Source organism: Larimichthys crocea, chromosome XV (assembly GCF_000972845.2).
Source record: "Larimichthys crocea isolate SSNF chromosome XV, L_crocea_2.0, whole genome shotgun sequence".
NCBI classification, from domain to species: Eukaryota; Metazoa; Chordata; class Actinopteri; family Sciaenidae; genus Larimichthys; species Larimichthys crocea.
In genome coordinates, this window is record NC_040025.1 from 4892166 (window position 1) to 4909766 (window position 17601).

General features: G+C 36.2%; 1 protein-coding gene across 1 annotated transcript; it reads right to left on the minus strand.

Moving 5' to 3' along the window:
* Window positions 1–57: 57 nt before the first annotated feature.
* On the minus strand, window positions 58–13915 carry LOC104930159 (scavenger receptor cysteine-rich type 1 protein M130). The gene is made up of 19 exons (XM_010744877.3): window positions 13842–13915; window positions 12259–12579; window positions 12036–12140; window positions 10989–11195; window positions 10712–10885; window positions 10441–10595; window positions 10033–10186; window positions 9604–9903; window positions 8646–8951; window positions 8255–8551; window positions 6327–6632; window positions 5819–6124; window positions 4414–4683; window positions 3565–3749; window positions 3275–3380; window positions 3019–3174; window positions 2582–2674; window positions 1778–1942; window positions 58–1675 (listed from the first exon to the last, which is right to left on the minus strand). The coding sequence occupies exons 1-19, from the start codon at window positions 13894–13896 to the stop codon at window positions 1488–1490; spliced, it is 3849 nt and encodes a 1282-aa protein (XP_010743179.3). The 5' UTR covers window positions 13897–13915; the 3' UTR covers window positions 58–1487.
* Window positions 13916–17601: the final 3686 nt, after the last annotated feature.

The window sequence follows — 17601 nt, forward strand, 5'->3', positions numbered from 1 at the left end:
GTAATATACACTAATATACACGTTATTAACACAAGGCACACAAGCAGTACAGTTATTCATTTTATAAAGAAGCAGTTACATTCATTGTACAGCTGATGCTATGATGCAATGACTGGATTTAATTCTGAAGACAAGCTGCAACTTCACAAGAACAAAAAATAACTGAAAGTCCATAAAAACTCATGTAAGAAAGCATAAAAAATGGCAATAAAATGTTTGTTGTTGTTCTGTTACCAGTTTAGTAAATTTAATTTTAGAAACTTTATTAATCATGTTGAACTTGAAATGACTTCACTGCATTTAACCCATCTAGGTGGGCACCTGTTGCGCACATATGCACATGCACAGGGTCACACACTCAAATTGACGGATGCCAGATTCACTGGAGCGGTGGCATCAACTCACAGCAACCCTGGGAGTAGATGTTGATTGTTGACAGTGCCTTGCTCAGGGGCACCTCGGCCGTGGCAATCTTTTTTGAGCAGCAAGAGTGGCAATCAAGCCGCCAACCTTGGGGTTATTGGACGACCCACTCTTTAAATTTATCTCAAGTCTTGTTAAAGACACTCAAACAATAAAAGATGACATAGCAAACTTATTATGTTCATGTTTTATACATTATGTTAATTTCTTGCAAGTTACATAAGACGATCCACACCAGTCTTATCTCTGTATACCAGATAGCATGGCTCAGTGCAAAGCTAACAAGATCCACCAGCCAGCACTCTTAAATTTGAAGAATGAACACGTATCTTGTTGATTTGACTCCATTTTTGGACAGATGAAGCAAACAACAGATCATAATAATTTGTGAGCTTCAGTCGTGTTTCTAAGTTAAGCTAAGCTAACTGGCTGCTGACTGAAAATTTAAATCTACCGTACAGTTGTGAGCGTGGCATTGAGCCAACTCTCAGCAACTATTTATTTAAAAAAACTAAAAAAACATTAATGTGACAGTGAAATCTCAATGTTATACATTCTTACAAAGCTGTATATTAACTTCAAAAATAATAATACGTAAATATCACCTGAGTTATGCTATAGGACATATCTGTCTGAACGGAAATGTGCGGAAATCATAGAAGCTTAACTACTAAATATACATCAGATTTATGTTTTTAAACAAATGTATGATGAATCCAAAAAAATATGTACATCTAAACATTTTTAGTACGGCTTATTTCATGAAAGTAAACACAAATACATTTCTTATACGCTCTTGTAAAATAAGACATAAAGCAACCTTAATCTCATTGGAAGGTACACGCATCAGCAGTATGAAGTTCCTGAAACTTCCATTTGAATGTTGATAAATTGTTGAATTTTGTCTGATTTGTGATGTGTTTTACATTATTCATTTTAACCACTGTCTGATGCATACAAAGATTCTTTACAGTTTGTCCATGGTCAATGTTTTTCCATCTTTGTCAGAGTAAAAGTGAGCTGGGTTTTGGGGTGATCCAGATTCTATTAAACCCACTTTTGTCTCACCTATCTTGGCCTGGCACCAGGTAGTCCTCTTCCCCCTGCACCATCCCTGGAGTTGCCACGGTGACGCTTTCAGGCGCAGGTTCGGGGACGTCATGGACTTCAGCTTTAGTCTGAATGAATTCAGGGCTGGCTTCAATGTCGTCGTAATTCTCCTGTGGGTCTTCCACCTCGTAGGTCACCCCATCTGTTGAGAAGAAAAACATGTTGCATGTTAAAATGAGCTTGATCTGACTGCTGAGGATTTGTTTTGGTATTTAAGATGTGATTAAACTGGTTCAAAACTTTCCTGAGTGTTGATTGAGGGCATCATCACCGAAAAAGCTGTCTCCTGATGTGCCAGCAGGGACTGCCGGAGAGGTGAGGGGCTGAGACTCAGCCGCTTCGCCAACATCATCGTAAGAGATACTCTTTGCGTCGTTCTCCGTGATGACTTCAGCCTCTGATCTGAACCCTGCAGGAACAACAGCAGCAACACACTTTCACGAATTCATTGTGAAAACATGAAACCATTAAAATAAACTCAGTCATGACAGATATGTCCATCATATTATAATTATTATTATTCACATTTTTACTGAAATCAAGTCAAGACTTCACGTAAACGCAGCACACAGACAAGACAAGATTTGAATCAAGTAAAAAAATAAATAAGAATAAAAGAAAAAATCTATAATAATGATATATTATTAATAATATTACAATACATTAAACTTAGAGTGGATTGTGCAAATATTTATCCACTAATCTGTCACGTGGATGTGACAATCTACTATATATTATATCTATAGGTTTAGGTATGATTAATACATTGCTAATACAATATACATTGCATTATATAATGTTCTATAGAATATATGTGTTGTTTTTGTAATATACACACATATAAAATATTGTAGAAACTAAAGATAATGCTATATGGCCTGTTTATAATAATATAAAGCACAAATCTAATATAGTAATATAATATTAGTATTATTATAGTTTAAGTAATAAAACACCATTTAAAATAAAATAGTATTAGATATGTTATCTTCTTATATACCCATTATAATAATAATACTGCTGATATGAATGAATGAATGAGACTCACTGCCATTACTGAAGACGTCCATTTCATTTTCGTTTGTGACAGGTTCATATTCGCCACTTTCAGACTCTACTTCTTTTCCTGGCAACATTCTCGCTACATCAAAAGAGCATCAGACACTTATGTGACAAACATGAATAAACTGAATGAATGAAGACAACACATGAGGCAAGAAAACAATGAGTACACATTTCACAACTCTGACTGGGTCTGGACTTGGACTAAAGATTTTTCTTCAAGCGATGTGGATCAGATCTGAATGTAAATGCTGGACAGAAATGTAGTGAGCGTGCAGAAAGACTGGCCTCTTGTGGCACATCGGCTCCAGCACACCTTTAGTTTAGGTGATTCATCGAACGTGAAACATCTTACCAGTATTTGATTTTAACTGAAGGAATGACAACTAGCAGAAGACGAGTGTAACAGAATAATATACTCACATGAGACGTTCATGGGCCTCTTGGATTTCCTCACCATGCGGATGCGTATAAACACAATTATCAATATCATCACTATCAGAAGAAAGCCTAATCCGAGGATGATGGCCACTGTGTAGTTCGGTCCTGATTCAGGAGGCGTCACATTACTCTTATACCCTGGAATCAAACACACAACATTACTTACTTGCTCTAGTTATTCTTGTTTAATTTGAAAAGCAGCCTGACTCATTGGGAAAAGCTTTGTGGTTTTAGTTACCGTTACAGTAGATCTGAAATGGTTTGGTCGTCCGATCATTTATAGTGACGCAGCGCCTAATGTCCATGTTGTCTTTGGTGCAATTAAGCTGTGCTTTCATGGTAATCTTGAAATTGAAATGTAAAGTTGTCTCAGGAGTAATACCTTTTCATGCAGTCATACAGAAATATAAGAAAACATACATACAAATACATACAAAACAACAGGAATTAGCATGAAAAAGATCTAATTAAATTATATTGAGTGAGATCTTACCACAAACAAACAAAATGTGTAATATAAATATTTACCTCCTTTTCTTTGTTTTTTGTTTTTTTTATGCTAGCATTGTGACCGTTACAGTTGAGTGCTTCACAGAGCTTCTGCTTCATAGAGGAATCTTGAGAATCGAAGTAAAGATAAGATAGCTTACTATCTCCGTATCTGACTCGTATTTTACCTCCACATGTTTCTGTGGTGTCGAACTTGACAGCACCTGTAAAATAAAAAAAATAATTTAACTTTGGAAACAGATTTATCTATTTTCTTCTAGTAGATAATATCAATAGCATTCTCACATCTGTCAAATGTGAGTCGCTTAAGCTGAGCATAAAGACTGGCAGCCACTCTGTCCAACGATATTAAAAACCAGTCTTAGTGTAAAACTAATGAGTTGCAGTTTTATACTATGATTATACTATCCTAACTAACAAAATATAACATGCCATTTGACCTTTAGGGATGCTGGTAGGCATGTTCTTTCACGTTGGACAGAGCTAGCTGAGCAAACTGGCTCACCTCGGCTGTAGGTGACATGAGAGTTTATCGGTGTTTTAATCAAACTCTCAGCGATAAATTGCAAAGAGTAAGCGTGCACTGCAGAATGTCTTCTGTTTCTGTAATGCAAATTATTTGAATGGATTCACTATTTCACTTCTAGCTGCAAAGAGGGTCTATCTAAAATCAGATGTTAACAAAAATAAATAAAAAGTAAGAAAAAAAATACTAAAACTCGATGAACAACTGTGCTACCTGCACCTCTGAACATGTAAAAGCTCCTGTCACAATGTGAAGGCTCCTGTCACACTCAACTATGAATCAGTACAAAGTGACAAATATTGTGGGAAGTCATATTAATGACACATACTGTACATACTTACCAGAACAGTAAACATACACCACGTCTTCACACTTTGCCTTATATCTGTTGCACTGGCCAAGCTTGTAATGGTATTCTTCACAACTGACGTGGTAGCTCTCATCTTTAGGTGAACGTTTGCTGCTACTGCTCTGTGGCACTACATTGCCACACCCTTTTTCCTGGCAAACCAAGTCTGAATACTCAGGTTTCCAGTTCCTATGGCACACACTGGTGTTATTTATCCTCACTTCACCATAACAGTCCTCTGAGAGAGTGACTTTTGGCTCGCCTAGGAAAGAAAACAATAAAATAACACTTTGAGATGGTGTTGAGCACCCTGAGTGAACACACAGTCAACAGCAAATAAAACATCACTGACAACAATGTGACTCTGAGGAGTTCATAAGTGTAGTAGAAAGACTTTTACACACTGCCAGGGTTTCTATTAAAGGTCCAGTGTGTAGGATTTAATGGCACCTAACTGAAGTTGCAGATTACGATCAAATGAATACTCTAAGACGTCTCACCTTCTCAATTCAAAGCATGTAGAAAAAACTCTGGCTGTGAAATTCACATAAAATAGATATATATATAGAGTCAGCGTTTGGTTTGTCTGCTCAAGTCTACTGTATAAAAATAGTGGTTTAACATGGCAGACCCCATGGAAGAGGACCTGCTCTCACTGTAAACATTAAGGACTCATTTTGAGGCAACAAATACAGAGCATTTCTAATTTTCAGGCGATTATACACTAATGAGAATGCACTCATTTATATTTATAAATTCCCGCCAATAGATACTCCTAAATCTTACACACTGGACCTTTAATCTACTAGCAAAGTTTATTTAAAAGCCTCAGTCAGAACTTCTGTCAACTTTCTCCTTTCCTTCATGTTGAAAAGACAACTAGATTTTAACAATAAAAGCGATAGCTGAGCTGAAAATGCCAGCTGGTTAGTTTGCATTTTGCTCTGTAACAATCTACATCATCTAATCTAAATCAAATGGTTAATTTGCATTAATAATTAGTTTTGCAAACATTAGCTAATTTATGATGTGACTGTATAACACTTTTAGCGATCTTCATATTTTGATTGTCATTTCAACATAGATGAGCTGGCACATAGCATGTTCTAAGTACAGGAGAGTAGAAAGTTCTGACCGAGGCTTGCTCAACTCTTATTGGAGCACAGAGCAGAAAGGTGCGGGACATAGGAAGGGTCAACTGAACACCACCTGCAAATGAATGTGCATGTTTGTGATACATATAGCGTATGATAAGTATGCAGTTTTTTCACTTAATTTTCTAAAATGTCACTTCCTTTAATTGTCAATAAAAATAATTCTGACATAGTAGCCATATTTATGACACAACTGCAAAGTTGCCATGATCATCTCAGTGGTCCTGCAGAAATAAATTTTACCTTGGCATTCAATAAAGACCTGCTCAGCTGAGGTGACCGTCTCGTTCTGTGAGGAATTTTCACAGTCCCATATGTTTTGTGGCGTCTCTACACCATCACAGTTGAAGTTTCGATGCCAGGTAGACTCTGCTGTAGACTGAATTGGTTTAATTAACCTGAGCTCGCCACATTTCAGGTCCTTGCAAAGCTGCTTGCCCGCAGTTTCACTCCAGCCGTTAGGGGAGATACTGCTCTTTTTTCCCTCTGAGTGAACAAACACAGCTCCACTACAGGCATTGCCGAATTTCAGGTCCATGTGACCCCAGCCTGCGATAAACACGGGGACATGACAATACAAATTATCTTACGCTGTGATATTTAACAAAAAAAACAATTCTTCAATAGAAGGTTCCAACATGCTATTTCGATCACAGCTTGTGTCTTTTTTCTCTCTGTAATACACTCTTTTCAAATCATGCTCACATAGGTAGTGTGGTGAAAGAGTAAAGTGATAAATTGTTGCACTTACTGGAGCACTGGAGGTGACCAAGAGGGCAGCTGGACGTGCCAGGAGAGATGCTACATGATGACATGTTGCCATTTGTAGGACACTCTATTTTTGAAATGACAGGAGGCACTGCTGCTCTCGGCCCAAAGTAGTCAACTACGTTGAGAGGCTGACCGCAATTCAGTTCCCTGCAGATGATCTTTTGTGTTTCAACATTTTGTAGAGCATCCTTGCACACTGGGAGCCACTGGCCTTCATAGTTCATCTCCACATTTCCAGAACATTTGGATCTGGAGCTGGAAACGTTAATCTTGGCCTTGATACTACCTGCAACAAAACAATGATTAAAAAAAAATGAGCTATGACCATCAAATCTCACAGGAACATGATTATTATGAACTTATTTCACATTCATTCATTTTTAGTATGATGTTTGTATAAAGAGGACACAGCTTTAAAAATATTTGTTTCACTCTATTTATACTTTTTAGATTGTATATATCTGATCCCACTGGTTCTCAAAGTATGGTACGTGTACCACTGGCGGTACGTTTCCTTCCGGTAATAGCACTTGGAGGAACCTTTTTTTTATTTTTAAAAAAATGAAATAAATTAATTTAACAACCTCTAATGTAGGGCTGGGCGATAAATTGATTTGATCAATTAATTTAATTCATGATTTAGGCTGATGTTCAAAAATAAAAATCAATTTTCACTTTAACTAAAGTAATTACGGTACAGCTCCCTCCAGTACCGCCCGGCCCCTCCCCTGTGTGAGGCGACCTCTTCTCCTCAGAGGCCGGCAAAACCTCTGCATGGCAGCACATGTTATTAAGAGTGACAAAAACTTGTCCCCAAAAAGGCTCCATCGCCTCAGTGATATGGAAGTGGTTGGGTTTTACAGCAGATGACACAGAGCAAACCACTGTCCGCTGTAAAGTTTGTTGGAAGTCAGTGGCAACTAAATGCAGCAGCACCTGAACAACGACAACCTTAAAAAAACAACTAGAACGCAGGTAACATTAGCGGCAAAGACATGGTGTCCATACACAGTGGAGAAGCCTGGCTTCATACACATGCTCCATACAATTGACCCATACACATGCTCCATACAATTGACCCTAAATATGAGCTACCGAGATGCAAGTATTTTGCTAAAGTTGCCCTGCCCCGTCCATACTATACACACTAAAAACTTTGTCAGCGTTACAATACATGTTTTTAACACCTTTTGTTTTACAAAAAGTGATGTTTGGTGAAAGTTATATTTGCACTTTATTAATCCCAATAGGGAAATTCGTCCTTAATTAATCAAGAGGGAGCTTTCGTTTATTTTTAAGTGAAGACTGGTGAAAGTTAGGTTTGCACTTCAAGCCCAATAGGGAAATTTATAATTTCATAAAATTCATATTTTTGTGTCAAATTGTGTTAAAAACAAAGCTTATTTAAATGATTTCCTTGTCGAGATTTTACTCTAATGCCATCAAAATACTACAACATTTTGAATTGAAGTAAACTATGAGATGTCTGGAATTAAATTTAAAATATGCTGTGTATTCCTTTTTTTGTTGTGATTACTTCTTCCAGCGTTCATGATTCAGAAACACTGCAATCGTGGCTGCAAATGGCAAATATGAAAAGGAGAAGTGCAAAACATCAAAACATCCATCAAATGAACGCTGGTTCTTTAATTGTCTCTTTTCACGATTCAACAACAGTCGACACGAAATAGTCTTTTGGTATCAGGAATAAATCTGCCTCCTGCATAAACTGTCCGTTGCTGAAAAGGGAAAAGGGTTGCTGCATCTTGCATGAAAATGCTGGTACAGTATGGTGGAGAGCCTAGTATCTTCTAAAGTGGTACGTGGTGTGAAAAGTTTCAGAAACGCTGCCATAGGATAAAACATAATTATGATAACTGACTGTATGAATATTTAACAATCCATTACCTGTGCAAACAACATAGGCTTTTTTACAGGAGACTCCATCGTTTTTTTCTTTTTTCACCAAGTTGCACTGGCCCAGGTTGGTCGTGTGGTTCGTCATGTGCAAGCTCTTGAAAATCACGTTGCTTTGTTCCTGTTTCTGTTTGACACTAGTCATCGCATGCCCACAGCTCGTCTCTGCACACAGCATCTGAGACATTTTGTCTGTCCAGGCAGCATCACACACACCGTCACATTCCCCTCCCGTGCAAATGGTGACGAACCCCCAGCACTCTTCGGTCAGTTTCACTGAGATTTCTCCTGTTAAAAGAAATGCATGATACTTTCAAAGATTAAGCAAAATATCTACAGCATACACATTCATAAAATCTGTTTCAACACTGCTTCACAGTACCTGAGCACATCACAGAGGCAACAGTTTCATTGTAGTCAGATGGCAGTTGCGTATTTTTACATTCAAACAGAGATTTGGAGTCTGATGAGCAGTTGTAAGATTTACGCCAAACGTCTTTCATCATATCAGCACTAGGGATGAAGGAGTAGTTGTCAGCTTTCCCACAGTGCATCTGCTGACACACGATGTTTGCAGACTCTTGGTTCCATGTGTCCGTCGACCCGGATAGCCAGTAGGTTTTGCCGGCATGCTCTATCCCCACCGTTCCAGAACAAGCATTTTCCTTCAGAAACACCACCTTATGTTCTGACAGGGACAGAAAAAGGAAAACGTGTTAAGATTGATACTTGAACTTGTTCACAGTCTGTCACAATGCCTCACAATCCCTTTGAAAAGTATCAGCCGGTATAGAAAGTTACTTTTATGTAAGAATCAGAAAAATGCTGAGAACAAAAACATTCAAATTTACCTGAGACAAATTCTATTTGAAACTTTTATCTTTAATAGTCTACTTAAGTATATTTGGTTGAGTAAATTTTGGGTTGTGATATCGTGTTCGTTTTTTTTTTGTACTCAGGTTTCTTCTCTTTTTTCATGTTTTTTTAGGGGAAGGTGGGAATATTTTCTTGATATGGTTTAATTTCAGAGGATATATAAGCAGAAAGAAAATAAAATTAAGTTTCTCTACTGAATTATCAATTAATAGTAAATGTACTATTGCTAAATGATTATATCAGTTTATTGTTGCATGCTCAGCCAGATATCTCCATCAGGAGTTGATAAAGATCCAAAAGTAAAGTGAATATTGGACTGCACATTAGTCAGATAGCCTAAAACAAAACTTTGAAACACTGATATGTATGCCCTGTCTGTTGGATGTTCGATTAAACAACTATTTGATAACCTTTGAAGGTGACAAGATGTAACAAGAGAAGGTCAAAGTGAAAAAAGCACTCACCCTCACAGGTTATCCCCACTGCTTCCTTCTCTCCACGTTCACGATTCAGATTTTTAGTGATATCACAGTCAGAGACACTTGATTTGCAGGATAGATCGAGGGAACCGCCTGAACCCTGGCTGAATTTTTCAGGCTCGGCAGTTTTTGCTTGATTTCCACATTTCAGATGTGTGCACACGACATCTGCGTTCTTGTCTGTCCATTCTTGCGTAGTGACCCCTTGCCACTGGCCCTCATACAGCAATTCAACTCTCCCAGCGCATTTTCCAGGACCGTCTGCCAGTCTCACATCTATGCTACCTGTACCACAACAGCAAAAGAATTGTTAAGAATGGGACTGAATGAAAAACTTTAAATGCATACATTTAGAATATAATATCTAATTACATATATATTATACATCAGCATATGATCTTTGCAATATCTCACCTCTACAGATCACATAGGCGCTGGAAGAACATGAGAAGGCATCGTGGTCGCTACGCTTTGCCATACAGTGCCACAGTGAGGACTCTTTGCCCGAGCACTTCACGTTGTCCATTATCCCCTTTTCATTAATATTGTTAGACAGATGAGCAACCACCTGCAAGAGAGGATTTAATAGTTATCATGTCATTCATTTGTGCCAGACACAATACTTGTATTGACAGGTACAGAGAGAGTAACAAAAATAAAATATGAGGCCAGAACCAGTTGCCTTTGCCTGTTTCATGCTAAGCTAATTGCACATTTTAGTATTTAGAATGGTCTTGTAATTGTAATTGTCATTTTTAGGCTTGCATAAACTCTTTTTTTTTTTTTAAGTTGTGCTACTGAAGCCTGACAATAAAAACTCACCCCTCCACAGTTTAGCTCCTTGCAGACCACTTCAGCATTCTTTTTGTTCCAGTTGGAGCCACACACGCGTTTGAGTGCATCATCCACCTTAAAATAAACCTCACCATAGCATGTGCTGGGTTTTCTTTTGTCCATCAGAACTACTTCAACGTTTTCTGTGAGGAATCAAAAACCGAGGCAAGTGTTCATGATTTAGAATTTAAGATAGCGGGTGAAAAAAATGTGTCAGAGGTCGGAAAAGACAAGGCTACATATGAATTGGTTGAATTACTTTTGCATGTCAGCTCTGTGGTACTCTTATTATAGCTGCCTTCTTCACCACAGTGTATTTGCTTGCACAGATCATTCGCTGAGTTTTTATCAGGAATCCATTTGTCGTCTTTTTCTATTTTCAGCCGCCCACAGCCATTTTTCGTCTCTCCTCTGACCTGCGGTCTCTTATGACCTGTTTTAATGAAATATTTATTAAATCACTGATGTGATACAACACTTTGGTAAACATAATCTGTGTGTGTGTGTGTGTGTGTGTGTGTGTGTTTGTGTGTTACCTTTGCATATGACAGACACTGGATTTGTGCATGACGTTTTAGAAGAGACGCATTGCCACAGATTGCTTACATTCTGGATCCCTAAACAGTTGATGGACCTCATTTTCAGGTTTTGTCTGTCTTTCAAAATCATCCATTCATCCTTAAGAACCTCTTTGGATTCACCACAGTTGAGGTTTTTACACAACTGATTGACATCAGTTAATTCTTTGTGAGGGAGGAATCATACATATATTGTTTAGTATTTATTATCATAGTGCTAAACATGTAACAATATTCATGGCAGCAGTATTAAAAGAATTTAGAGAGGTGGTTTGAGAAATAACCTCAAAGTCAAACAAATCTGATAAACAGATGAACTTTAAAGAGAGCATAGTGAAGTGTTGTAGGCGCGTTTCATATGAAATAAAAAATAAGATGAAAAAAATATGAAGATACATGGGTCTTTTCTTTTTCAAAAAATAATTAAATAATAGTGTAATAAATGAGCATATGCTGTAGTTGTTTGTGATTAATCACATCATTTCCACTTTATGCTACTTTATACTTCTACCCTAAACAATCAATTCTACAGTAGTACTTAAACAAAAAATAATAATAATTATCTTATAAAATACAATGTGTTGTTAAAGATCAAGCCTGAGACGCACAAGCTTTTTGACACCACACACACACACACAAAAAAACTAGCAGTGACAAACTAAGATACCTGATACTCATATGGTTTCATTTAAATAACTGTGTGAAACCCAAAGATGTAAAATTATCCAATATCAGATTACATGAAAAGTTTAAAAAAATATTTAATATTTAATATAATTTTTTTTTTTCAAAGCATGTTTCAATGTATGAACCTTCACCTTGAACAGCAACTACATCTTTGACCTGTAATGGAGAATGTGTGTGTGTATACAGAGCTAAACAAATTAGACCACCACCCAATGTAAAGTTATAAGTTATATATATATGTGTGTGTGTTTATAATGTTTTTTTATAACACTATTGACACTGAGACATGTGTACTGTATACACGGTGTTAACACTTACCCAGGCTGCCACAGAAATAACCTTGTTCCCCATCAGAGGTGTCATTGTACATCACAGCTCCTGCACAGCGGAATGGACTCTGAAAGAAGCCGATCTCGATTTTCTCTAGGAAAACAAAAACAGCCATTACAAACACAAACAAAATATAATTTTCATGTTCATATATTTTGATTGAACTTGCAATACAATACTTGCAATACATATTTATGGATCTCAGGCTTACTTGAACAACTGAGCTTTTTCACATAGTCCTTTGAGTAATAGCTGCTGTTCCAGCCTGGATGGGTACACTTCGTCAGATCACTCGAGTTCTCTTTGCAGACTACTTCGTTGAGCCAGACTGGTTTCCCCATTTCTCTGAAGACGTACTGCATTGTGTTGTGTGACTTAGGTTTCCCACAGTCAGTGCTCCTGCACAGCGTTTCTTCAGTTGTCTTGTCCCAGTGCGTGTCGCCAACATAGCCCCACTCACCTTTATAGAGGACTTCAGCATGGCCTTCACACGGGTCTTCTCCCTTTAGAATCACCTTGATTTTTTCATCATCTGGTTACATGACAGGAGGTTTATAGAAGTGAAATATAGTTAGATAGATAGATAAATATTCAGGTTTCAATTTTATAGTCTTTATTTGCTGTGAATATTTGTCAGTGTTTGTATATCAGGTGCGTACCTATTTATGAGCCATCTATACACAATTTGCTTTAATTGTCAAATTTTATTTCAAGTTTTTGATCTCTGCTGTTAAATTTTACCCAACCTAGAACTGAACACAATTTGACAAATTTTCATACAAATTGAGGATATTTATTTATGTATCTACTTATCTATTTATTTATTCATTCATTTTAATTTTTTGGGGGACGAATTTCTCAAAGTCATGTAATTTTTTTCTGATGATGCCGCGGCTGTGACTTCAGTGAAAATTGTCTGTGAATGCTACAGCTTTGAAAGTTTCACCAAATCCTAAGAGAGGAATCTTTCGTGGCAACGCAGGAAAAACAACTAATCCAAAACTATTAAAGATTACATACAACCTACATCTAAATTTTAAGTGTTCTGATGTGACTTCTATAGAGAATTTAACATTAACTTTAATATTCTTATACACTTAAATACTTTTAGTAGTTTACATAAATTGTATTGTGAAATGTTTATGTTTGCTGATTTCGCAATAGAAATTAATGTAATGTTTTACACATCAAGAAATTTTTAAATAAAATAAAAAAAATGTTAAAAAAAATTGCTCCTAAATCATTTCATTTTGTGATACATTATTGCTGAATCATTAAACATTTATTATTATGAAAACAGTTTTTTCTTACCTTAAATGAAAATTCACCAAACTTACAAACATCCAAATTGATGCTGATGCAGAATCTTTTTTTTTTTATCATTGCAGTATTTAAATATTGATGCAGTGGTTCGTCAAAGCCAAATTGTTTCAAATCAAACTCTTCATGAGTTCTAAAATATTTCTCAACTTTCTGATCATCATTTTTTCTCAACTGTGAGACTTGAACCTGCTGCACTGTTCATAGACCACTTTATCGTGTCATTAGAGCTTTTACTTTCAGGAAATGACAGAATATACATAGATATATATATATTTAGATTCAGAAACACATTTCCTGCAACACCTGCATGTGCTTTCCCTCCAAAAATAGCTATGGTTGACTTACATTTAGTTTATGGACTTCTCATAACCCTCAAAACCCCAAAATGTGTTAAATCAGGAAAACCACTGTCCTGTTTTTGTCAGTTACAAACACAGAGAGTGAAGTCTTAGAAGAGGAGCTGTAACTTGCCTTGTGAGATTGCCGGCACAATGTGAGCCACGTAGAGGAGAAGGAAGAACCACATCGTCACCACAGCTCATGACTAGAGAGTGAGGAAGATCAGTGATCAGCTCAGCTTTATATTGCCAAGGATGTGGCCACCAAAAATGGATATGAGCTGTTACATGAATGTCACGCTTAGCAGGACTGACAAAGTGTCTCAGTGAAAGAAAAGCAACCAGACTGAGAGAGGAACATATTTATATGGAAATAATCAAATCATTTATGTCCAAATGGACCTTAATGGGATACATATCTGAGTGAATGAATGAATAAAAACGATGAAGGGAGGAAAAATGTATGTAATATTTTTATTTGTTTAAAGTATATATATATCCAGAATGACCCAGAGCACTGATTTATATGTTTTATGCACTACAGATTACATGAGATTATTAATGGGAATATTACATTATTGCTGATGATTAATTAATCGTAAGGTGTGTGTACAAACTGATACAACTGATTACAACTGATATTCATGGTTTGTCTGCAGTGAAAATTATTGACATGTTATTCTTTTTGAATGTAGACTTATATTCTTCTATCATCTGACTCAGTTCAGGGAGATTTTTAAGTTGCATATGATTAAAATATCTCTGCTTCCAACACGACCACACCTCTGTAAACACGGCAACACAGACAAGTGTTCATTCTCTAATGATGTGTACTGCTAAGTTAATAATTAAGAGAAATTGTTTATTTAAAATGTAAATTACATGGGGCTGTGTTTAGCTCAGTTGGTAGAGCAGCCGCCCCATGTGTGAAGGCTCAGTCCTTGCTGTGGAAGCCCAGGGTTCAAATTGGACCTGTGGCTCTTTCCTCCAGGTCATTCCCCGTCTCTCTCTCCCACATTCCTGTCACTCTTCAGCTGCCTCTATCAAAATAAAGCTTGAAAAGGCCACAAAAAAAAAAATTCTTAAAATGTAAATTACATTATAAAATAATTAATAGAAACAGAATTTTAAAATTAGGTTAAGTATTATGTAAGTAACGAACAGCACTAAATATATAAGTTTCAGCTCAGATTTAACAGTTGAGAGCAGCCTGGATGTAAGAATGAAAAAACAGATCTAAAACAATAAAAACAAAACAAGCCAAATTATCTGAACAATCCTCCAGAATGTGTTTCTAAATGGGATGTGGTGTGTTCATCAGTGACATAACTCAAATCCAAGAACCTTCAAGTCCAAACTAAAACAGTCAGGTTCAATATAGTCCCGTCAGCCATCCCATCATTTGAAAATTGACTCCAACTATATTTACTGACCAGTGAGCTCACTGTTTAGAATCTTGGAATATTTAAACAAACAATTAAATTTAAGAAACATTAACCCGAAATCTTGTCTCATGACAGTGAACCCGTCCCACCGAGTCACGCCTTCACAAATACAAAACATTTTAAATATCGTCTTCCATCGCAGTTACATCTATGCCCTCAATATTTTTTTTTTTAAAAACGTGTCATTTGTAATTTGCAAATTCTTTATTAATTCTTTATTAATCATTAATCTGTGAGAAACACTCACCACTGTGGTTTCATAGTTAAAGGTGGAACAAGTTACTATTTACCATACCATTCATTTTTTTATTGGCACAATATTTATTATTTAGGACAATGTCCCTCGGTCATGTAATTTTAGACTAGTTTAATTTGAATTCTGTTTTCAGTTCATTGACGTACAATATTTCCTTCAGCAATTTTGCTGCTACAACTTTGCAGATGACAATTTTCTCTCCAGCAGTAAAAAAAAAAAGTGTTCATCCAGACTGGACATCAGGGGAGTGATAAGCAAGAAAATACTACGACATTATAAAATTCTTTAGTTAATTATTATCAATATTTTTATTATATTTCAGCTGATTCCAGAAACAGACTAGAGAAACACACAAAACAAAGACACAAACATGAAGAGGAGGTATAATGATATGATGTGACATGCAACAAAGGCCGTTGGCTGGAACAAATCGGCAGCCGTGCACTGTGCTGTATACATTGTAATAATTCAGGTACCAGGGTCGCTACACAAAGACTTAAAGAGTTTTAAGGAGCAACACACTCTGCAGTCATCAAGGAAGCCAAATGTCAGCTTACATCAGAGAAATGTCAAGCTATTAATTTTCTGAGAAACCAAATATTGGTTTCTGAGAAAAAAAATGCTATCTGTTATCATAAAGCATCCAGAAACTATAAAAAGTCTCTGACAGTGACAGAAAGAAGATCTAGCTTCCTCGACGGGGAGATCATTTTAAATAAGACTTTGAAAAACATGAAGATAGTTACATGAAATGGGTAGTTTAATTATATATATATATATAGTTAAATTCTGTTAAACTTAAACTAGTAAATTATGACCAAGAAATAGGCAAATCCAAGTCAAAAAATCCACCAGCTGATAAAATAAATATATAAATATAAATATAAAATATATGAGACAATATTGTGGTTATCAAGTGGCTGTCAAGTAGCCAAAAAAAACATTACATAAAATCTTTTTCTTCTTTCCTCCCATTAATCATCTGAACTCTCAGATTTATCTTTGCAGAGGCCAGACCTCACACAAATGTGTTTAATGTGGAATATGTACTTTAAGTACATTTTGTAGGACAGGATTTTTTGTAGGGCATGTAGGATACCATGTTTAGTTTACTTGCACTGGACTAAGACATCAATCTTACCTTTTGTGTAAACCACGTTTTATTAGAAATACACCCATTGGATTAAAATGTCTTTATAATAAAGTACCTTGACATGAAACAAACTTTTTCACTGAATCAAACGGGTGAATGCTGCGTGGATGTGGACTGTGGTTACAGGTGCAAACTGAAATATCTGACAGAGCTGCACAGGGCTGTGGCTTTGTGGCCTCAGACTTTCCAGAGCTGTAACACACCAGTAAGAAATAATTAACCACACTTTGCAGCAGCATGCAAAACACAAACTAGAAAAACAACTTTTAAAGTGAGCTTTAGTTTGTTGCACCCAGCTGCTACTGGTGGCAATGGACACCAGTAAAACATTTTTACTGTGTTTTCACTGGGAAACTTGTGCTTAAAGGTTTTGCAAGAGTTATCATTTATCGTCATGGTTTGCATTTTTAATGTAATGTACTCAAGGTGAAAACATGGCCACTGTGTTACTATTACATATTACATCATTAGAATATTATTACTGATTCTGTATGCATTGTATTTATTAAAGTTTTTAACCATTTAAATGCTGTTCGTTAGTTTAATCATAACATATGAACTTTTGTATTTTCTATGTGATGTCTAAACTTTATAGCTGTCAAGTATGTTAATATCTAAAGGAGTGGACAGTATACTAGATAACACTGTAATATACTCTACAACTCCTCCTGTGTGTACTAATGAATGGATGCTGTGCTATAAACAGATGAAAATATTAGTAAAATATAGCTGTGGTAATAAAAATGATGTCTTCATAGGAGAACAGGCAATTGTACACTTGTATGTAGTTATATTTCTTTAGTAATCATGCGGTGTGTGTTTAGATACTGTTTATAAGTGCTAAAAAGTGTTCATTGATGATGACTGATGATGATCATGGCGATGATGAAATAACACAGTGTATATTTTTTATATATATGACGGTTATAACTTTTATATATGATATCATACATACAGATCACATATCAGTAAAAGATTTTTAAAAGGTAGCACATCTCTGGGCTAAATGCATCTCCAACATACATACGTCCTCTCTCTC

Coding starts and splice junctions, on each gene's coding strand:
- LOC104930159 (XM_010744877.3), bottom strand. CDS start 13,896: ATGTGGTTCTTCCTTCTCCTCTACGTGGCTCACATTGTGCCGGCAATC. Junction 8,552..8,645: donor TGCCTCTGTGATGTGCTCAG/GTACTGTGAAGC, acceptor TTCTTTTAACAG/GAGAAATCTCAGTGAAACTG. Junction 6,125..6,326: donor TGGTCACCTCCAGTGCTCCA/GTAAGTGCAACA, acceptor TGTTTATCGCAG/GCTGGGGTCACATGGACCTG.